General features: G+C 40.2%; 1 protein-coding gene across 32 annotated transcripts in view; it reads left to right on the plus strand.

Annotated features, from left to right (window-relative positions):
• UNC79 (unc-79 homolog, NALCN channel complex subunit) overlaps positions 1-23,062 on the plus strand; it is a 320,681-nt gene that overhangs the window by 259,351 nt on the left and 38,268 nt on the right. For 31 of the 32 annotated variants that reach the window (XM_045060452.1, XM_045060454.1, XM_045060457.1 and 28 more), the window contains 6 exons: positions 3,437-3,549; positions 3,638-3,723; positions 4,612-4,785; positions 8,148-8,216; positions 11,169-11,279; positions 16,824-16,928. In XM_045060452.1, coding sequence (XP_044916387.1) covers positions 3,437-3,549; positions 3,638-3,723; positions 4,612-4,785; positions 8,148-8,216; positions 11,169-11,279; positions 16,824-16,928 — 658 coding nt within the window. The remainder of the gene's footprint in view (positions 1-3,436; positions 3,550-3,637; positions 3,724-4,611; positions 4,786-8,147; positions 8,217-11,168; positions 11,280-16,823; positions 16,929-23,062) is intronic. The other variant, XM_045060440.1, reaches the window with a different exon arrangement.

A 23,062-nucleotide genomic window follows, 5' to 3' on the forward strand; every position in this document is an offset into this window, starting at 1 on the left:
GTTTAACTGACTGAGCCACCCAGGCGCCCCTCAGATTAATTTTTATGTATGGTGTGAGGGTAGGGGTTGAAGTTCCTTTTTATCCATGTAGAAACCTAATTATTTTAGCACCATTAAAAGAAATGACTTTCTCTTTCCCCACTGGATCACTTTGGTGTTGGTTGAAATCAAACAGCCACATTAGGGTTGATCTACTTCCAGACTCTATCCTGTTCCGTTTATCTGTATGTTAACTCTTAAGCTGGCATCAAACTGTCTTGATTACTATAGCTATACGATAGGTCTTGAAGTCTGATAGTATGAATCTTCCAACTTGGCTCATTTTTTTTCAAGAAGATTGATTTGGATGTTATAAATTTATCAAATTTCCATATGCATTTTAGAGTAAGCCTCTCAATTTGGGGGAGAAAAGCCTGTGGGGATTGTACTCAAACTATAAATCAATTTGGGGATAACTGCACAAAAATACTGAGTCTTTCAATTCATGAATATGGTGTATATTCTCATTTTATTCAGTCTTTTTTGTTTGTCTCAGCAGTGTTTGGTGGTTTTCAGCGTAGAGGTTTTGCACATCTTTTGTTAAATTTATTCCCAAAATTTTGAGTGTTTTAAAGCCAACATAAATGGAATTTTTAAAAATTTTCCAACTTTTTTTGCTGCTGGTGTATAAATATGCAATTGAATTTTTATGTTAACATTGTAATGTAATAATCTGGGTTCACTTACTAGTTGTAGTCATTGCTTTTTAAGATTTCATAGAATCTAAAAGCATTTGTATATAAAAAAAAAGTCAGATCTGCAAATAGTGACAATTTCACTTCTCTCTGATTTGCATGCCTTTTATTTTCTTATTGTCCTATTGTAATGACTAGGATCTCCAGTAATAATAATAAAGATGTTAGTGAGTTTCCTTGCCTTGTTCCTGCTCTACCAGAAAAACCTTTGGTATCTCACCATTAATTATGCTTGCTGTAGGTGTTCATAAATGCTCTTCACCAGACTGATGATGTTTGCTTTTATTTCTAATTTGCTGAGAGTTTTTATCATGAATGGGTGTTAAATTTGTCAGATGCATTTTCTGTATCTAATGAAATAACTGTATGGCTTTTGCCCTTTATTTTTATTTATTTATTTTTTTCAATTATATCTTGTTTCATTCATTCATTCATTCATTCATTCATTCATTCTCAAGTTGGTTAACATACAGTATAGTCTTGGCTTCAGGAGTAGAACCCAGTGATTCATCATTTACATATAATAGTGCTCATCACAACAAGTGCCCTCCTTAATGCCCATCACCCATTTAACCCACCCCCCCAAACCCCCTACCCTCATCAATCCTCAGTTTGTTCTCTGTATTTAAGAGTGTCTTATGGTTTGCCTCCCTCTATGTTTTCATCTTATTTTTCCTTCCCTTCTCCTATGTTTATCTGTTAAGTTTCCCAGATTCCACATATGAGCGAAATCATATCTGTCTTTCTCTGACTGGCTTATTTTGCTTAGCATAACCTTTCAGTTCCATCCGTGTTGTTGCAAATGGCAAGATTTCATTCTTTTTCATTGCTGAGTAGTATTCCAGTGTGTGTGTGTGTGTGTGTGTGTGTGTGTGTGTGTGTGTGTGTGTGTGTTTGTGTGTGTGTGTGTGTGTTCTCTTGATCCATTCATCAGTTAATGGACATTTGGGCTCTTTCCATAATTTGGCTGTTGTTGATAGCGCTGCTATAAACACTGGGATGCATGTGTCCCTTCAAATCAGCATTTTTGTATCCTCTGGATATATTCCTAAAAGTCCAATTGCTGTGTCATAGGGTAGTTCTATTTTTAATTTTTTGAGGAAACTCCACACTGTTTTCCAGAGTGACTGCACCAGTTTGCATTCCTGCCAATAGTGCAACAGGGTTCCCCTTTCTCCACCACCTCACCAACATCTGTTGTTAACTGAGTTGTTGATTTTAGCCATTCTGACTGGTGTGAGATGGTAACTCATTTATTTATTTGTTTGTTTGTTTATAGAGAGCACATATGTGCAAGCAGGGGAGGGACAGAGAGACAGGGAGAGAGAGAATCCTATGGAGTCTCCATGCCTACTACAGAGCCTGGCACAGGACTCAATCTCATGACCCTGGGATCATGACCTGAGCTGAAATCAAGAGTCAGATGTGAAACCTACTGAGCCTTTTATTCTTTAATATGTTGAATTCCATTGATTGGATTTTGAATATTAAGACCTTCTTACATTCTTGGGATAAACTCTATTTGGTCATGGACCATCATCCTGTTTATAGTTGGATTCAATGTCCATGAAGACTGTTGGTTTAGTTTAGTTTACTTTAGTTTTGTAATGACTTTATCAGATATTAGTTCTAGGGCTATGCCAGCCTCATAAAATAAGGTGGGAAGGGTTCCCTCCTTCCCTAAGTTTTGAAAGAGTTTGTGTGAGTTTGGTGTCATTTCTGAATGAAGAATGTTTTTGACCTGTGACTTTGAATCAGCATTTCTGGCTAGCATAATAACAGTTTAGGTAAAAGGGACTTTTTACCACCGACCTATTCAGGCTCTTTGATTTTTTTCTTCTTTCTTCCTTTGGTAACTCACTGTCTAATCACCTCTGGGAACATCCTTCCTGATCCTTTGGTCTCTGGGGCCACATATCACCTCTTGGCTCCCTGTTTTCATGGGCATAAGTGATGTGGAGGGTGGGGATCGACTGCACAGATCAAAGCCCTCTCCTTTCTGGAAGTACCAGCTCAAGGCACCCCAAGAAAAATTGTCCTGTCTCCCATTAGGTATGAACATCTCTCCCTCCCTGCATTTTCCCTCAGATCAGCTCTCTTTAGCTAATGACCCTTCGTGGGAGGATCTTGCTGATAATCTCATCCCGGTTTTCATTCTGACTCTGCCATTTTCTGGATGTGTAGCCTTCGCGGGTCACATTTTCTCTCTGGGCCTCAGAACCTTCATCTGTACTCTGGGGTGGCTGGAAGAATTAGTCTGGCACCCCTCTGACATTTCCTGGTTCTCTCTTTCTAGAAGCTTCTTATTAACAGGGATTCTGTGCAACTGTAGTATTTCATCTCACTGATGAAAAAGACAGTGGGATATTCCATAAGAGGACTGGTGTGTAAATGCCTGAACTCTAAATAAGCCAGTACAGAGGGGCGCCTGGGTGGCTCCGTGGGTTGAGCATCAGACTTCAGTTCAGGTCATGATCTCACTGTTTGTGAGCCGGATCCCCCGCCTCAGGCTCTCTGTAGTCAGCACAAAGCCCACTTTGGGATCCTTTGTCCCCTACTCTCTCTGCCCCTCCCCCACTCATGCTCTCTCTTTCTCTCTCTCAAAAATAAACATTAAAAAAAATAAATAAATACAGAAATACCTAAGCTCACACTGGTTGCCCCATGAGTCCTTGTCTTTTCTCTCCCCATTCACCCCCCAGCATGATGGTTCCCGGCAACGCAGCGGGGGTGGCCAAGCAGTTCCTACGCTGCATCTTCCATCAGCTGGCCCCCAACGGCATCTTTCCACAGCTGTTCCAGAGCACTATCAAAGGTAATTCCTCCACAGGGAATCCAAACACCACAAACGTGGCTACTCGCTGAAACCCCAATGCTTCTAAATCTGACTGTTGACTTTCCAGATGGGACTTTCTTACGGACCTTAGCCACGTCTCTCATGGACTTCAATGAGCTGAGCTCTCTCGCTGCTCTCAGTCAGCTCTTGGAGGTAGGTTTGCTTTGATGACTGTCTAAGCCCCCGCCGAAATCGCAGCTGAGGAAGAAGGCCTGTCATTTAACTGAAAAACTAAATTTAAACTAAGTATTAACACATGTCCAATTAATCTTAAATTCTTTAAATGTTTAAAATTAATTAAAAATAAGAATTGCCAACGCATGGAAGAGTGCCAATTGGACGTTGCTGTTGTGTGTGGATTGACTGTTTATTTAAAGCTCCTTGGGCACCCTCAACTGAGGGGTGGATGGCAGCTGTTAAGCGCTCACCTGCACTGAGCTTTCAGGCTTTCCAAATGCGCAGTGGGTGGAGCCGTGTGCACTGTATTGCGAGACTTGGATTCTGCTTATTTAGCGTGAGGTTTTGGATTCAGGTCCTGCTTCTGTGCTCAGTCATGAGACGACCTCAGTTCTCAGCTCCATTGCCGGTTCGTATCCGGACGCTTGGGTTCACGTGTCAGGTCCTCTGCTTTGTAGTGTTCTCAGTTAGCTTGCAGGGTTGGCCAATGGCCCTATAAACTTCGCTGCTTCTGTAGTCATTACTCTCAGGCTTTGGCCAGTGGAGTTTCCAGCAAGCATCGTTCATTGTGTCTTCTTAGCACCTAACCACACCAACTGCAGATCCTTAAAATGTATTTCTTATTTCTTACTCACATTTCACCTTCTCCCACTGAATTAAAAGTCACAGTTTTTCCCGTTTGTCCGAATTTTTTTATTCTTCTCTGTTCACCTCCTGCCAATTACAATGAATAGCCTATATAGTAGGCACACAACACATGTTTAATCCGTGAATGTGTGATTTTTAAAGCTGATCTTCGACAAATAGCTCTCTGAATCCCCAAGCTGTTTCAGCAGTTGATTGCCTATGCTTTTGTGTTTTTAGGGTCTAAATAACAAAAAGAATTTACCAGCAGGGGGTGCTATGATACGCTGTTTGGAAAACATTGCTACCTTCATGGAAGCTTTGCCCATGGATTCTCCTAGCAGCCTCTGGACCACAATCAGCAACCAGTTTCAGACGTTTTTTGCCAAGCTGCCTTGTGTTTTGCCTCTAAAGGTAAGCTGAGTCCAGGATTTCATCTGCAATTGTGATCTTACAGTTTGCAGACCATCTGCTTACAGAGATTTGATGTTTCATAAAGGGCTGTAAGGAATCTCTGTTAGCCACAGAGTGCAGAGTATTCTGTAGCTTGTTGTCTCCAAGTGTTACAAACTTAAAAAGCAAAATGTGTTAGGCATTTTGACGTAGTGATTTCATGTTTCCAGTTGATTTTTAAAAATCAGGAAGATAGTAGTAGATGGTGTTTATCTAGAAATTTTTTTTCAATAAATGCGTAAGTCAGTAAGTACATAGTTTTGTCTAAAAGGAGAGTAGACATACCATGTAAAGCTAAATTTCAGAGAACTAAAGGAAAGTGATTGTTTACGTGTTTGTGAGTAAAGTACTTACTTGCAAGGCCAAGGTGATAATTATGTTTCTGTTTGGCTGCCTTACCACTACCTCCATTGCCCCCTCCCTGTGGCCACCATACCACTTTCCAAGAATACACACACAATTACCTAGCTGTGAATCTCGTGACCTAAGGAGCATTTTTGACATGAGTCCATTAAATGCAGAAGCAGAACTCTATACTGTTAAAGCTGGAAGAGACCTATAAAAACCATCCCTTTCCAATGCCCCCCATTTTCCAGATAGGGGACTGCAAAACCAGAGAGGTGGTGGCTCTGTGAGGATTAGAACTCAAGACTCTTGACTCCTGACCCAGTGCCCTCTCCACTAATAGTCTCCTAGAGTCCTTCTACAGCAGGGGCGAATTGAAGGCATCTAGTCTCTATAGTAGGGAGAAAGGAGGTGGCTGTTAGTGGTCGTTTCTATGTCTTTGAACCTCATTTGCTCCATGAGCTTTTTGAGCTTTATGCAGATCACAGAAATATTCAACTCACAATAAAATCAATCACTTGTTGATCTGACAAGTGAAGTTACATGTTGGTAGCACCGTTTCTCAAATGAGTATTACATGTATATAAAATGTCTTATAAAGATGAACCACCCCCCAGGGCACCTGGGTAGCTCAGTCAGTTAAGTGTTTGACACTTGGTTTCGGCTCAGGTCATGGGCTCTACACTGACAGTGCAGAGCCTGCCTGGGATTCTCTTTCCCTCTCTCTCTGCCCCTTCCTCTCTCTCTCCCTCTCTCTCTCTCCCTCTTTCTCAAAAATAAATAAATAAACTTAAAAAAAAAAAAAAAAGATGGACCACCCCTGATAATGCCTTTTTCCAAATTGGCAGATTTGGAATATGTGACCCCAAAATAGGGTCTGTAAGGATAATTCAGGGACCCTTAGCTTGGTGTGTGCTGTTTTCTTTGAGTCGGAAGTTACTGTGACAAGTGGAAATTCTGAAATCTTTACCATCTCTCACATCCTATGATCCTATCTGCTCACAAATATAGAGTAGCTGAGTAAATCCAAGCAAAGAGGGTTAGTACTGTACTTTGAAACCATGTGGTATATAGATACTGTACACATACATGTAGAAGATTAAGTGATGCATTTTAACACGGCCACATGGAGCCTCCCTAGGACCAAGAGCCATTCAGGGCTGTTCATTGCATAGAGCCACACACTTGAAGAGAAGGGGTGAGTCAGGCATGGCAAATTCACATGCCTGTAGGTTGATACGATCATCAAAATATTTAACTTGATCACTGACCAATTGGAAGTATTGCCAGCAGTAAACAACTGGTAAGCCTAATTTGTGACAATCAGCCTTGCCCATAGGGACCCTGACTACAAGGTTAATGAGTAGAATGGGATATGGTTATACAGAGAACTGGGACCCTTGAGAACAGGAAAGAACCAGTCCCTTCTAATGAGTCCATATGCTGCGATACACCAGCCAATTGTCATGTGGGAATTAAGGCTTTGTATCATTGGTCTTCCCATGTTTTTGAAGATGATATTTCCTGGTTTTTAAAACACCGTGGGGAGCTAATGAACAGCCAGTTTTCAGCCCCTGGTTTAAAGTAGTGTAAATGCCACATGAACTCCGATGGGTGTTAAGCAGATTAAATAGACCAATAATTCCCTTAGAAGGTACCTGTAAAATACTTCCAGAATTAAAGCACAAACTTGCCCTGGTAGATCAGATCCAGGCACTGTCTCTGGTCATCTTCTGCTTTGTTTTTAATACCTTCGGAAAATCTTAAACTGTCGAAAAACCTTCTGTAGTTCTCATCAGTGTTGTAGAGATGTGGATCTCAGACTTCGGAGTGCACCGGTGCTCCTGCAGGACTGGCTGAAATCAGATTCCTGGGGGTTGTTCTAAGAGTTTCTGATTCACTGGGAGTACAACCTGAGGATTTGTATTCTGACAAGTTTCCGGGTAATTAGAAGTGCTGCTGGTCCAGGGGTTATTCTTGGGGAACAACTGGCTTAATTTGTACTATCTTAAAAGGCTAGTATTCTACACAGCTGCAGGGATTTAACTATAGCCTACCATTGTGATAGGCTTACAGTGTTAAATAAGATTTATTTTTTTTTTTAATTTTTTTTTCAACGTTTATTTTTTTATTTTTGGGACAGAGAGAGACAGAGCATGAACGGGGGAGGGGCAGAGAGAGAGGGAGACACAGAATCCAAAACAGGCTCCAGGCTCTGAGCCATCAGCCCAGAGCCCGACGCGGGGCTCGAACTCACGGACCGCGAGATCGTGACCTGGCTGAAGTCGGATGCTTAACCGACTGCGCCACCCAGGCACCCCAAATAAGATTTATTTTTGTTGTAACATTTCTCCCCTTGCCAAAATGCAACTCTAATAGATTTTTGAGGCATGATTTTTTTCTTGTAGAAATTTTGCTGCTTTTTCCCAGGTTTTTGTCATATCCTTTAGCAACAGAGAAAGGGCAGATGAAACTGGTTCTTATTTGGATTAATAAGCCTAATGATTTTAAATAGATTTGAGTAGTTTTTTTCCCAACATGGGAAAATTTCACAAATTAGTGTACCTCTTTAGAGTTGGACACATTTAATACTTACCTATCCACCTCTCTGTCAGTCTGTCCACCCATCCATCCACCCGTCCATCCATTCATATATCCATCCATCCATCCATCCATCCATCCATCCATTCAATTCTTTATCCAACTATCTAATTTAATTTTAAGAATATATCTTTGAGAAGTGGTTTAGGAGCTGTGTTTAATTATTTAGTTGTTTAACATTGCTTAATTAATGGCTTAATTTTGTTGTTTTAAAACCTGAGGATTTTTTTCAGCATAAATATATGGCATAGAAAACTGTAAGGAGGCAGCTATACTTGAGATTTTTCCCCCTAAAAAAAATGCTTATAAAAAATACATGAAGTAAAAGATACATTAAGAAGGGTACTGACTTTTATTGTTTTCATATTTGTTCACAGTGTTCTTTAGATTCCAGTTTGAGAATTATGATTTGCCTCTTGAAGATACCCTCTACCAATGCCACAAGGGTATGTATTGTATGTTTCAGAAAAACAACCCATTGGTTATTTAGTTATTTTTTTAACCTAAAAAGACAGGCATATAGTAATACTGGAGAAATGGTTACTGCATACTGAATGTTTCACTTTCACACACCTTGACAGTTTCTAGTATGAAGAGTTCTAATACATCACAATATCATTTTTTTGCAATTAGTCCTCTTAATCCTGGGCCAGGGCCATCAGGCTGCCCTTCATATTATGATCTAGGTGATCCTTCTAAACACAGGTCTTAATGCCTTGGTTCCGTGCTTAAAAGTCTTTGATCACATCTCATTTCTTTTAGGATAATATCCAGATTCCTTAATGTGGCATACAAGAAGGTATTTCATTAATTTGCCAGCCTACCTTTCTAATTTCAGCTTGGGCTACTTGTACCATCCCCCATGCCTCCTGTTTACTTTCAGAATCATCATCATTATCATCAAAACAACAAGCACTCTTTGTTGAACACTTACCATATGGCAGGCATTATGCTAACTGCTTTACATTTATAATCTTATTTAATTTCATACTTCCTTGCCTTTGCTTAGGCCATTTCCTCTGCCTGAAATGCTTTATACTTTTGCTGGTGAGTCGAACTCCTTCTCATTCTTCAAGATGATAATCTGAATCCCATTTAAATTTCAAAAAATGGATATGAACTCTCCGTAGCAAATTCCTCCTATATCAGATCCCACAATACTCTGTAGAGCTTTCTATATTAGCACTTACATGGTACAAACATTTCCCCAGTGAGACTGTGAGCTTCATGAAGTCCAGCACTGTGTCTCATTCACCTTTGTATTCCTGCTTGTATTGCATTATACACAATGGTGCAATAGTTTGTATTGCAATGGCTTGTAACTACTAGTTAATATACCAAGAAGCCCCACCCCCTGTAAATTCATACCTTGACTGTGTTTTTATAAACTAATACTTTGTGCAGGAAAGTTACAAAGAGATCACTTGATCTCATCTGCTCATTTATAGATAAGGAAACAGGCTCAGAGAGATAAATTGTCTTGGCCAAGATTACATAGCTGGTTAGTGGAAAATTTGAGACTTGAACCTAGACCCTTTGATTCCAACCTCCTTAATTTTTCTATTGTACCATATTGCCCCATCACTATGTGATTGCTGGATAAAATAACAAGTTTCTGTATAGGTCTGAATTCAGGTTTCCTTTTTTGATGAGTAAAGATGCAGTATATATCAACTGGAGATACATTCCTGACCTTATTCATCCATCATCAGTATTTCAAGGCAACATTAAACAGAGCAAAGAATATTGAATCAACAGTACTGTGTCAAGAGGTTCCTCTAAGATTTTCTATATGGGTTTCTTTGGGGAATATAAAGGACATAATTCTTATCCTCAGCAGCAACTAGCTGTAACAAATTCATTTTTGTATCAATAAAGAAAAAAGATCACAAACATTCTCATATCTTTTGATTTAATCATTCCTTTTCTGGGAATCTCTTCTAAAGAAGAAAATGAAAATGTAAACTTCACATAAAAACGTATATAGTGGGATGTTATTTACAATAAAATGTGGCTTTTGTGCCATTAAAATGGATGATTATAAAGAAATAGCATTGCAAATTTCTTATATATTATTAACAAAATGCAATTAACAAAATGTAGGATTGGATGTGTGTAAGATTTTAGTCGAGTGAGTTGGAATGCAGCGAAGAAGGAAGTATGTAAAAATGTTATCTCGAGGTGGTGGGATTATGGACTTTTATTTCCTCGTATGTACATTCCTGCAGATCCTGCGTTTGTGCATTGAGTGTGTTTACTTTTATAATGCAGACAATTAGGACTATGGAGGTTGAGGAGTAGTGGAAATCACATGAAGTCTTTTGGAGTCCAATTAAAATTCTGTCTCCCCTAAAGAGTGGTTCTGCCTTGGGAAACTTGCCCTGGAATTTGGATTTGAATTCCATTCAATAGCTGTATGGCCTTAGGCAAGCTGCTTGCCTGCTTAAGTCTCAGAGGAAAATAGGGGCACCAAAGCTCCAGAGTTCTAACAGCAATGGAGGACTCACTGCTGCCAGGTGCTTTACCTGGGTTATCTCCTGATTTCTCGCAGCAACGCTAATGAGGTGGAGGCCATTGTTATCCTTGTTTTACAGAGAGGAGAACTAAGTCTCGAGAGGTTAAATCACTTACTCCAGGTCACAGAGAGCCAGAGTTTGAGAACAGTTGTGTGAGATTCTAAGGCTTGTGGCACTATCATAACATACCGTCTCTCCAGGATTGTCGTAAGAAATTTGAATGGGAAAAACATATAAAAGCATCCAACTCTGCCTGATACTTAGTAGGTGCTCAAAAAAAAAGTGTTTCTAAATGACTTCAGAGAGCATATGGATCTAAAACTGACCAGTTAGGGGTGGGATTCAGATGGAGAAACCAAAACTGTGCCTTCCTGATGCACATAGGCAGGAAGCTGGTTAATGATGAGCATTATCTGAGTGAAAGTGCCTTGTACTTACTTGCTGGGTGGTTTGTGCAACTTAAAACTGAGATGAGAGGTTTTAAAGGAGCTGGATGGATGAGCCCAGAGATGCCTACAGATTCTGAGAAATACAGTGGAAAATCCTAGAACAAACCTCACAAAGTCTTGATTGCTGGGGGTGGACATAAGGACAAAATTGGAGTTGAATAGCTTTATAAATGATGCCACCTGGGAAAGGAAGAATTTTTTTTTTTTTTTTTTTTTTTTGAGGAACAAGATGATTAAATCATGCTCTTTAAAGGCACTGATTGAATGTACAGTTCTGTTCTTGTTAGACCAATAGGTTACTCCACTAGCCACCTGGCAACAGATTTTAACTAAAGGAATGATCCCATTAGTTTAAGTATCAGAAGACTTTAATACTTTTTTTTTAAATGAAAGAATCAGCAATTGGTTTTATTTGGCCCCAATCTCATTGCAGAGTCTGTTGGAACCATTTTCAAAACTGCTCAGCTTTGTGATTCAGAATGCCGTCTTCACTTTAGCCTACCTGGTGGAGGTGTGTGGTTTGTGTTACCGAGCTTTCACAAAGGTAAGGTTGCGTATCCGTTTGTTCTGGGGAAACTGAAAACTGGCAGAAACATTTTTTCTAACTGGTGTCAATGCTTGTTCCATTCATTGCTTCACTGTAGTTAAAAATGAGTAATTCTACTGAGGTCTAATAAATATCACGGGAAGGAAACACTTTATGCAAATCTATATAAACTGTATCTTAAATATACAAACTTGGAGAAATGAGGCTCATACGGTTTAGAAGAGAAGAGAGATTTTGAGTAAAACGAGATAGTGGTTCTAAATGACCTCTTAAGGTCCTTTTCAAGTTCACCATCCCATGATGAGTGGGCAAGCCATAACTCCGTGTCATTTTTATACCCAAAGTAGAAAAATATCAGCTTGTCATTTGTAAAATCCTGAGGAGAGCTCCTTAATTCTCATCACTTGTTTGTCTCTCCACTTCTGGGTTCTTGGCCTCTGAGATTGTAATCTCATCTTTTGTCATCTTGCCTTCATAATGGTTTCTGTATTGCATTATCTTTCTTCTCCCCTGGCCCACTGCTGAGGAGTGGAAAAGTACTGCTTGCCCAGTGCCTGTAGCAGCCTTGTTGGAGCTGGTAGATGCTGTCCTAAAGGAAAAGCAAGGCCAATTGGGAGCATTTCTGCCCTCAAGAACAGTGCACAATGTTACTCACCCAATTTCCAAATTTTCCAAGTTTCTTTTCAGTGGGGACTCTGTTTCTGTTGTTCTCCCTTGAACATCTAGAATATTCCATTTTTCATGTTGTCCACTTCTATAAGCCTTTTATTTTCCTCATTAAAAATCTAATTTTCTATCAAGTCTTTCATTCTATTTAAAACACTCTTGTCTTTTTTTTCTTACCATCTTGTGTCCATTCTGCCATGTTAAGTGTTCCATGATAATCTTGTCTTTAGTCTTTCTGATTACAAACTTATTACTCTGCTTGGAGTTTTCTAACTACCTAAATAATCAGCATTTTTTTTTTCTTCTTTCAAATCCTTCCTGAAAAATAACTTCTTTTTTTTTTTTGTCACTTAAAACAGTAGATCTATAGGACACAGTACCAGATGCAATGAAAAGATATACAATGAAAAGAAGTTATTTTATTTCTTAATTTTCTTTATGCTTGGTTTGTTTGAATTATGCACTTTTTAAAGGGGAAGAACCATAATGAATTTGTACTTTCTATGTTGTGCACTGTAGAGATTGACCACAGAGGAACTTCCACTTTTTTAAAGTCAAGATATTCTTAGTTTTGAACATTCCTTATACATTATATGCTCTCCTACCCCATGATTGCTTTAGTGGCCTTCTACTTCCTGTTGTCATCTGCCCATCTCCAGTGGTCAAACTCAAAATAACTATTACTTGTAGAAAGCTTCAGTCTTAGCGTGTTCCCACCTTCTTCATAGATAATGGGAAACTATTGGAAATGGTTTCAGAAAGAGCAGTATCTAACTGAGCATTCTCCCTTGTTTAATCAAAAGAAAAGGCATAGAAAGGTAAGGGCTTTGTAGACTTCTCCTTCTGGCAAGCTGGCAGCCTAAATACCTGAAAACTGTCCCACTTAAAATCATAGAAGTGCTGGGTAAAATGTAATGAGTATGATTTTAAATGTATTGGTAATTTTATAAGAATGAAAGGGGCAAAATTGGAGAGGAGATTGAGAACCAGAGTGGGAAGCATATAAGCTGACATTGTAGCAGTCTTGGGTGGGGGAGTTGCTTGTCTTGGGAGCTTAGTGGCTCAAAGTTGTTTTTTAGATTTGCATGTATCTAATTTTATTTTGCTTATTTGGTTTTTTAATTCAAGTATAATTAAATACAGTGTTATATTAGTTTCAGGTGTACGCCATATTGATTCTATAATTCTATACATTTCTTAATACTCACTGCGATTAGTATAGTCACCTTCTGTCATCATACAACATTATCACAATATTATTGACTGTATTCCCGATGCTGTACTTTTCATCTCCATGCATTGTTTATATTTACAACCTTTTAATCCTTTTTATCTGCTTCATCTATCATCCCACCTTCCTCCCGTCTGGCAACCACCATTTTGTTCTCTGTATTTTAAGAATCTGGTTTTTGTTTGTTTGTTTTGTTTTTTTAGATTCCACTTATAAGTGAAATCATGGGACACTTGTCTTTCTCTGTCTGACTGATTTCACTTGGTATAATACCCTCTGGGTCTATCTGTATTGTTGCAAATGGCAAGATTTCATTCTTTGTCATGGCTGTGTGTGTATTTGTATTATGCGTGTGTCCCTTTTTCGAATTCATACAGAGGTATTGAATGGATTAATGGTGTCTGGGACCTGCTATATTTGGAATTTGAAATATACTTTTAAATAATTCATAGATCAGAGGAGATAGGAGAATTTACAAAAATATTTAGAACTACACAAATATGAAAATACTACATTCTAAAGTTTGAGATATGGAGCCACAGAAATATTTAGAAGAAGATTCATAGTCTTAAATACTTCTCTTGGAAAAGAAGAGAAACAAAATGAGGTAAACAAGTCAAGTTAATAGGCATAACAGAGCAACCATACGAAGATTTAAAGGAAGGAAATAATAAAGATAAGATCAGGAAATAATGAAATAGAAAACATAGCTACAATGGAGGATCAGTACAACCAGAAGGGGGCTTTGAGGTTTTGACAAAACTTTGGTGAGACTGATCAAGAGAAGCAGAGAACAGGCACAGATAAAGACTATCAGCAGTGAAAAAGGGACCGTAACTGTAGACATAGCAGAGATTTTGAAATGAACAACTCTGTGTGGGTAAATTTGAAATCTTGGACAAGGGGACAATTTTCTAGAAGAATGTAACACACTACAACTAAGGGAAACAATGGCGAGACCTAAATGATTAAAAATTGGAAGGGGTAACTATAAAACGTCCCAGTTTTAAAGATGACTTCTGTTAAACATTGAAGGAACAGACTGAGTTCCACTTTGTGCAGAGAATCAAAACCAGGGAACACTTTCAGCATCCTCTGTGAGGCCAATAGACTCTTGATACCAACTGGACAAGGGCAGTGGGAGAAAGGAAAATTATGGGCGAATTCTACTTCTGAGGTATACAAATTCTGAATGAATAATAGCAAATTAATGTGTTAAACATAAAGCCTCATGGCCCAGTGAGGATTTTCTTGAAGTATAAGAATGGTTTATATATTAGAACATTGATTTATGTCACCATGATACCAGATGAAAGGTGAAAAATTTATATCATTATCTGAGCAAATACAAAAGAAGCATTCTATGTAATTCAACATCCATTTGTGATAATTCCTCTCAAACTAGGAATAGAAGGGAAATTCCTTAGCTTGTGCCTACCAGAAACTTCTAGGAAATGTTATACTTAATGGTGAAATGCCAACAGTAGTCCCTTTAAAATTGTAAATAAGACAAGAATGCCCATTATCACTCTTTCTATTCATTATGGTCCAGGGGGTCCTACTCAATTCAGTAAGATAGGAAGAAGAAATCAAAGGTGTAAGGATTTGAAAGCAAAAATAAAACTCTCACTTTCCATAGATGATATGATTACAAATGAACCAAGGAAAATCTGCCTTTTTAAAACTTTTGTAAGAGTTCAGCAAGGATGCTGATTACGAATGAATACCCAGAAATCATCCACCTTTAATATTCAGCTACAAATGATTATAAAATATACTTTTAAAATGTCATTTCCTGTGGCAACAAAGAATAAATCTAACAAAAATGTGCAAGAACTTAATGGAGGTAACCAGAAAGTTTTATTAAACAGCATTAAGTAAATGGAGACAGATCTCATGTTCATGGATGAGGACCCAGCATAATAAAGACAGCTAATTCTCATAAAATAACCTATAAATTTAGTATAATTTCAATAAAAAGTTTAGACTTCTTTCCTGATAATTATGGACTAGATCATTTCCTACTTGAAAGCTTAAAAACAATGAGCAAGATATTTTCTGAAAACTTCTTAAAAGCATCAAAATGCTAACCAGATTTAAATGAATCACCAGACTAAGATCCGGGAGAGCACAGAAATGCAGGGATGTGACTGAGACGTTGAGCTGCAGTTCTAGAAGATCCAGGAGGCTCGGGAAACAAGAGTCAGAATCCAGGACCTACCAAGAGCAGGGACTTGGTATGATCCTGCACCCCTGCAGCCCATCCCTGTTTGGTCAGGACTACAAAATAAAGATAACCCAGAGGTGAACTTGTCCTCACATAGATCGAGCTCAGTGTCAAGCCCTTTGGTGGCCCAATATAAGACCTTACAAGGCTTGTGTGTTTATTAAGGTAACCCCGGACCAGGCTAGTACCTCCAGGGACCTGGCAAAAAACAGGCAGAAAGCTCTTTGGAGGAAGAAGCCTCAAAAGATTTCTAGAAATAATTTTTTTAAAAAGTGTTCAGCATGCAAGGCTATTTGGGCATACAGGTGGCAGTATATATACCATGAGTGAAAATGAGGAAAAGGAAAAGAAAGTAGATGCAGACCCATTGGGTCTCCAGTTCCTTGGTTATGATCAAGAAAGGACACATGAGGGGCTCCAGGGTGCTTGTGACGTGCTGCTGTTTGACCTGGGTGTTCAGTCTATATAAACCCATTTATCTGCACGTTTGTGTTTTATGTCCTTTTATGCATGTGTGTTATAGTTGACAGTAAAAAACTTGCAAAATTGAAAACAGTCTCATGTTCCGTTAACAGGAAAACAGATCAATGAATTTCAGTATGTTCTTATAATAAAATATTGTTAAACCCTAGTTAAAAGAACTACAACTACATGTATCAATAGGAACTAACTTCAAAAATATAATGTAGTGAGAAATTATAAGCAGAAAGAGATGCACAGTATGATACTGTCAGAGAAAGTTAAAAACAAGCACGGAAAAATAATATTATACCTTGTAACGGAGGCATACATATGTAGTAAAAACACACATGAACTAGTAAGCACCAGATTCAAAATTGTGGCTACTTCAAGGAAGGGAGAATGAAAAGAGAGCACCATACAGGAAGCTTCCACGGTTTCTGTGACATTACATAAAGCAAAATGTTACAATGTGTCAAAGATGAGTGGTGGTACCTAGTATGTTCCATTTATTTTTCTGTGTGCTTAAGCAGTCCATTTGAAAAGTAAGTTCCTCAGAGAGGATATGAGCCCCTGGAAACAGCTGTATATGTTTCTCTCTAAATCATTTTCTTTTGGAAAAAAAATGCTTTTGGATTTAATTTCTGCATTTCTTAGAACCTATCATTTCCTGCAAGCAAAAACCAAATCTGGCCATTCCAGTATTGAAGAGACCTCCTATCTTTTTCTTACCCGTTGAATTATGTGCTCTGGGTGCTTCAGTAAACTCATTACACACACAAAAATGCCTTTTTAATTTTTTCCTTTCAGTTTTAATTTTATTTCTTAAGGACAGTTCATTATGCATATTCAAATACTGTTTTTCATTTCCGATCTGTGAATCTTTTGGAAGCTCTTTTGACAGATCTATTCTGAGTTTTTAGAAATAGCTTACCTTCTTCTCTTTTGTTCTGTTTAGGAGCGGGATAAATTCTACTTGTCTCGTAGTGTTGTTCTGGAACTCCTGCAGGCCCTGAAGCTCAAATCCCCTTTACCAGATACAAACCTCCTCCTGCTTGTCCAGGTGGGCTTATGCGTTGTTTGAAATACTTTCCACGAGATCCACTATGTTTGGAAAAATTAAGGAAGGTGTGGGGCATATGCAAAAATCAAATATCTCTGCCCAGAACTGAGAAATAATCTATCTTACTTGAGACATGATGGAACCAATATTACACACTTAACACCTCCACTGGCTAAACAAGACAAAAAAGGAGTATTTATTTTGTCCCTACTGTGGAACTAGTTCTGTGAGGGGCAAAGAGAATAATGAAACAATAATTTCTGTCCTCAAGAAATTTACAGCCAGGTAGGTCAGAGGGCAGCTCATTGACAGCTAATGGAGCTGACGGAGGACTAATGAAGCCACTAGTGGGGCACCAGGCTGAGGTATGGTTGCAGAGTCCCATGCATGTGGGTGGGTCACCAAATCTCCTTGAAGAGCTGAGGGTGAGGGTGGGCCCGACCAGGTACATTCCGTGGTGGGACGTACAGAGTTCATGCATGGTGGCAGGTGGATGTGAAAAGCACCAGCACCCACGGGAGCCCTGAGGCAGAGGCGCTTGAACGCATACAAGGCAGGTTCTGGAGAACTTACAGAGTTGGTGCTTTTGGCTGTAGGGTTGCTCGTGAGGGGCTGGAGCCCTCCATCCCTGGCTCCCTTAGCTCATCATCTTAGACAAGTGTGCAGGTTTTTAATCACATGAGACCAGCTATGACTAGTGCCATGAGAGAGAGAAAGAGATATAAACAAAGTCCTGGGGGGAGTTGAGAGCAGGAGGCATCCCATCCCATGTGATGTGAAATCAGGGAAGACTTCATGAAGGAGGTGGCATTTGAGCTAGACCACAAAGGACTGCTGGGTGCAGGCAAAAGCCTTTCTATGAGGTTGGAGTTCAGCACGAGAGGCTGACTGGCTTCAAGCAATGGGGGTGGGGGGTGGGGAGGGAGGCTTCAACAGGAAGTTGGGACAAATTTAGGGGTAATGACCTGAGGAAATCAGGTAACATGGGACCCCACCACATACTCCCAAGGGTTGAGGCTAGACTTAAAAAAACTTGGCCATGGGGCGCCTGGGTGGCGCAGTCGGTTAAGCATCCGACTTCAGCCAGGTCACGATCTCGCGGTCCGTGAGTTCGAGCCCCGCGTCAGGCTCTGGGCTGATGGATGGCTCGGAGCCTGGAGCCTGTTTCCGATTCTGTGTCTCCCTCTCTCTCTGCCCCTCCCCCGTTCATGCTCTGTCTCTCTCTGTCCCAAAAATAAAATAAAAAACGTTGAAAAAAAAAATTAAAAAAAAAAAAAAACTTGGCCATGAGCCAGGGCTAGGACCAGAGTATCATTCAGACTGCCTTTGTGCAAAGTGCGCAGTAAATGAGTCACAGCTGTTTTATTTCTTCCTGATGAGCATTAAGACCCGTCCCAGGGGCTTGGCCTACAAGGTTGAGGTTAAATGACTGGAGGAAAATGGGAGCTTGATATCAAGGAACTAGGCAAGTTTCCCTGAATCTTAGGTACCTTGGGTGCCATTTGGAGAGATGAGGGAGAAGGAAACATTCTAAGCACCTGTGATGGGCTATGCTGAGTGCTTTACATCTTTCCCTTAATCCTTACCGCCACGTGAGGTATTAGTTCTGGACCGCAGATGAGAGACAGGCTCAGGGAGGTACAGTGACTTGCCCAAGAGCACACAGCTGGCAGAAGTGGTGTCCGCATCTGACCACAGGGTCTGTTCACAGCCCGGTCGGGCTCCTTGCATCACTCGCCCCTCTTACCGTAAGAGCTCCTAGCTGTTTGCAGTGCCTTCCTCTCTCTGCACACAAATCCGGTCTTCCAGCCTCTGGCTAACTAAAGGAATTCTGCTAAAACTCTGCTTTTTCTCAAATCACTCCCTGCTCTGATAACCTGCACTGACCTGAACTGTGCTGTCTTCCATCCTGTGGCCCCATGTGACCCTTCAGTAGTATCTACAGATGTTTACTGGCCATCTGTCTGGGGCTAGATTCTAGGGGTATAGCAATGTAAAAGGCATAAACCCTATCCTGATCATGTGCTAACGCCTATACTGAAAGTCTGCACAGTATGTAGAGTGCCGAAGAGGAGGGAGTGGCCAGCTCAGCCTGGGAGATGGAAGAAGGCTCATTAAGCCACTAGGAGCCCAGACCTGGCCCAGGTGCTGGGGAAATAATGAATAAGCCATGCCTCCTTCCTTCCAGGAATTTGCTGTCCAGTAGGTGAAGCTGACATGTAAGCAAGCATTTCCAACACAGGGTGATGGGTACAGTAGCAGAGGTGTGCACTGAGTAAGGAAGTGTGGTGTAGAAGAGGGACCGTATGGACCTTAAAGTATGTGCCGAAGTTCAGGAGTTTACCAGAGAGAAGAGGAGGAACCATACCCATCATTTACTATCTAAGATTCACTACTGATCTCCTTCCTCCCCTGCCATATACTACTAATCCTTAGAACCAGAATTGAATTTTTCTCAAAGGCATGAGATTTAATAAGAAGTTGGTGTACTTTCAGTGAGCCATGGCCTAGCTTTGCGGGGCACACTGGAGCTGGCTGAGAGGAGTGATGGCTGGCGAGTGGCAGCAGTGAATGTCAGGTACAATATAGTCAGAATGAAATGGCTCCCGTTGTATCAGGATGCTAGAAAACCCCAGAGGAAGACAGAAGAACAAATCAGAGCCAGGAGCTACTGGCCTTCCTAAGGAGAGGCAGACTTTGAATCTCTACCAGTGGATTGCCACTGGCTAGCCCTTCCTACTTATGCCTGGGCAGCACCACTGCTTTTGAGTACAAACAACTTTGACCCAAACTGACCGTAAGGATTGATGGGATCGACACTGGTTTGGAGAAGAGGGCAAGTGAACTGGCCTTAGTGAAAAAGTCCGTGAGGGATTTAAGCTAGCGGGTTGACAGTGTCTGGGAGTCACTTGCTTCTGATAGCGTTCTGGATGGGAACCTGCTGCCTCAAAACAGCCTGGGTTTCCAGATGCTGAAGGTGCTTTCCTGCTTCCATGGGAGAACGTTTCCTCAGTTGCCCTCAATCTCGAGCAGAGCTGATATATGTGGCTGATCTTCTTGGGGTCTAGCATGCCGTTCAGTGACTGCTGCTGGGGCCTGGCTTTCTGCGAAGTACATTAGTCAACCATAATAAGCACTTGTCACAAGACAGAAAAAGAACACTGGCAGTTTAAATTGCCCAGTGTTTAAGGAAACCATGAAAACAGTGATTATTGTATCACAGCTAGGTGAATAAATAACAAAAACAAATTAGCTTTAGGAATAAAGAAGCCAAAAAAGTAGATTGTTCTGAATGTGGTTTTGTTTTTATTTTTATTTTTTGGATTCTCATATACCATTTCAAATAAATACCATCTCCGTCTTTTTAAAACCAGTATGTATTTGTCATGGAATCATTACATTTTAAGAATCTAGTTGTAAAATTATTTGGGTTGGAGAGGTATTTCAGAGAAGATTTGAGGTCATGCCAAAGAGAAACAACTTTATGAATAATGTTTCAATCTTCCCAACAAAAAATATTAAACATTATGCTATTTTGAAGTATTATGTCTTTGTTCTATATACAGTCCATTTTCATTACTGAGAGAAATAAAAGTGAGGCATGCTTTAAGAAGCAAAGTACTTTCCGTCTCTGCCTGGTAGTTCCTGGCTAAGCCATGGAGAGAGGTCCTCCATGGGGCCCCTCATGGGTTGAGGGAGAAGCATCTTTTGTCTCCCTTCAAGAATAGGACATCTTTTGGTAGGGTTTCCCAGTTCCTTTTTCTCTTGCCCTTGACCGCCTGGTTCCTGCAGGTGTCTCTGGAGGATGGCGGAGGTGATAGCCTTTCTCTGGTGGCTTCTCTTAGGCCAGTGAATGTCGTCTGCAGTCAGAGGAAAGCTTTCCTCTTTACTGATGGAGCATCAGTTTCTGGCACCTAGAGGACCAGGCTCACAGTATGGGCGGATAATATGTCTGGGGCCAACAGTGACTTCTTCCACAGATATCAGCAAACATAATCTGATGGCAGTGGGGGTGGCTTTGTTGAACTGAAAATGGAACTTGGAAACAGAAAAGAAAGCAACAATTGGAAGGAAAAACTCCCCCGGTGATCCATCATGAGTGACACTAGCTCTATTAGTGACAAGATAGTCAGTTGCTCAGACCTCGGATTTACCCTTCATTCTTCCATCCCACAGAGACCACCAGGGTATTTCCATTACTACTCCTCTAATAATGTCCTAGATAGATAAATTCACAGGCCTTGAGCCATTTATACTCTTCTCATAGATAGATGATACCTTTGTTGTTTATCAAATACTCTGCCCTTAAAGAACAACGCAACACTTGCCCAAGGGATGTGTGGCCACCCAAGTTTTAAATGTTTCAGGGTCATGATAGGTACCAATCTGTTTTTTAATTCCTAGAAATTCTTTCTAGAGGCCCGGCATCATGGGAAATCTCCCACCTGCTCTCTTGTGGTCGTCTGGCCATAGACTCCTGTTATTTGTTTTTACCTGCATATAACGTCTGAAGGCCGTAAACGCGCAAGTGGATGTTTTATTTTTTAAAGAAAAAGAGGCTTGGAGGTAGGAAAGGGTTTGCCAAATAAGAAAAATATATGTATTCTTCAGAATCTAAGTTGTCAACCACCAGGATATAGTTCTTCTGCACATTGGACAGATGCCCTATCTTGTTTTAATTCAGACCTGTCAACATTTTAACTTTTCACTTATGACATCTTTGCTGCTGGTCTGCTGGAGATATTTTGGGTGTAATAGGTTATCATAAGTGTTATCTAGATAGATTAAAGCAGAATTTTCATAATAGGGTGATAACTCATTAAAAGCTTCTGTAAAGGCTATATGAGCCCAAATCAAAACGAATTTCCTCAGCCCTTATTATGTGTTAAGAGTAGACATTGTGCTGATTTGCATGGAGCACCCCCACTGTGTGGGATACACCTGCACAGTCAAGTGTAAGAAACCGTGTGGGTGAAAGATTTCTCTTTTAAAGACAGGCTAGTGGTGGGCTAGAGGACAAAGAACTGACAGAGGGACGCCTCTTTTTAAGTCACAGATACTATTGACGTGGGGTATTAACATTAGTTGAGTTAGTAATAATCTGATCACTCTCTGGATGAGAGGTGGAGATACTATTTTGAGTCTCATTTTGATAATGAATTTAGCAAGACACATAATGGATATCGCCTTTCTTTTGTATTCTTTTGTATTCATGTGGGAGTGTGTGTTTCAGTAGCATATTTCTGTCTCAAAGTATGAAATTCTTCCTTCTGCAACAGACGTCCTTCCCCTCTCTGAGTTTTACTTATGTCTTTATATTGTGAGCAATTCTATAAAATTATAATGGGATTTTTCAGCTTATGGTTGGCAGCTATGTAAAAAGAAGTGTTTATTAAGGTTTTAGTTGTACATATTATGTAAAAATTACACTGGATTTATTTTTATTTTTGATAAAAAAAAAACTTTTAAAAAATGTTAATAAGTAAGCCCCATACCACACATGGGGCTCGAACTCACAACCCCGAGATCAAGAGTTGCATGCTCTACCAACTAAGCCATTGAGGTGCCCCCCGCCCCTCGCAATTACACTGGATTTAAATGCCTTGATAAAAAATAAATAGTAGATGGTTTTATTTTTATTTTTATTTTTTTAGTGTTTATTTTTTGAGAGAGAGAGAGAGAGACAGAGCACAAGCTGGGGAGGGACAAAGAGAGAGGGAGACACAGAATCTGAAGCAGGCTCCAGGCTCTGAGCTGTCAGCACAGAGCCTGACGCAGGGCTTGAACTTACAAACCATGAGATCATGACCTGAGCCGAAGTTGGACGCTTAAACGACTGAGCCACCCAGACGCCCCAATAGTAGATGATTTTAGAGGCTTATCCACTTTTATACCTGTTAATACACCAGACTCTCCACGGTACTTCCATAAATTTGCGGGGGGATTTCTGATTAATTCTGACTTCTAAGAGTTACCAAACATTTTAATTTGGCCTCATATCTTGGGGCTACGTGGCTGACACCGTCCTTCCATTATGCTACTCATTCTGCTTGGCTGAGTGTCATAGGTGAGAAAGGCTTCTGCTCAGGGGAGATAGAGACATTGAAGTATCGCTTCTCTGCGAATCTTCTCTT

Source organism: Felis catus, chromosome B3, assembly GCF_018350175.1.
Source record: "Felis catus isolate Fca126 chromosome B3, F.catus_Fca126_mat1.0, whole genome shotgun sequence".
NCBI lineage: Eukaryota > Metazoa > Chordata > Mammalia > Carnivora > Felidae > Felis > Felis catus.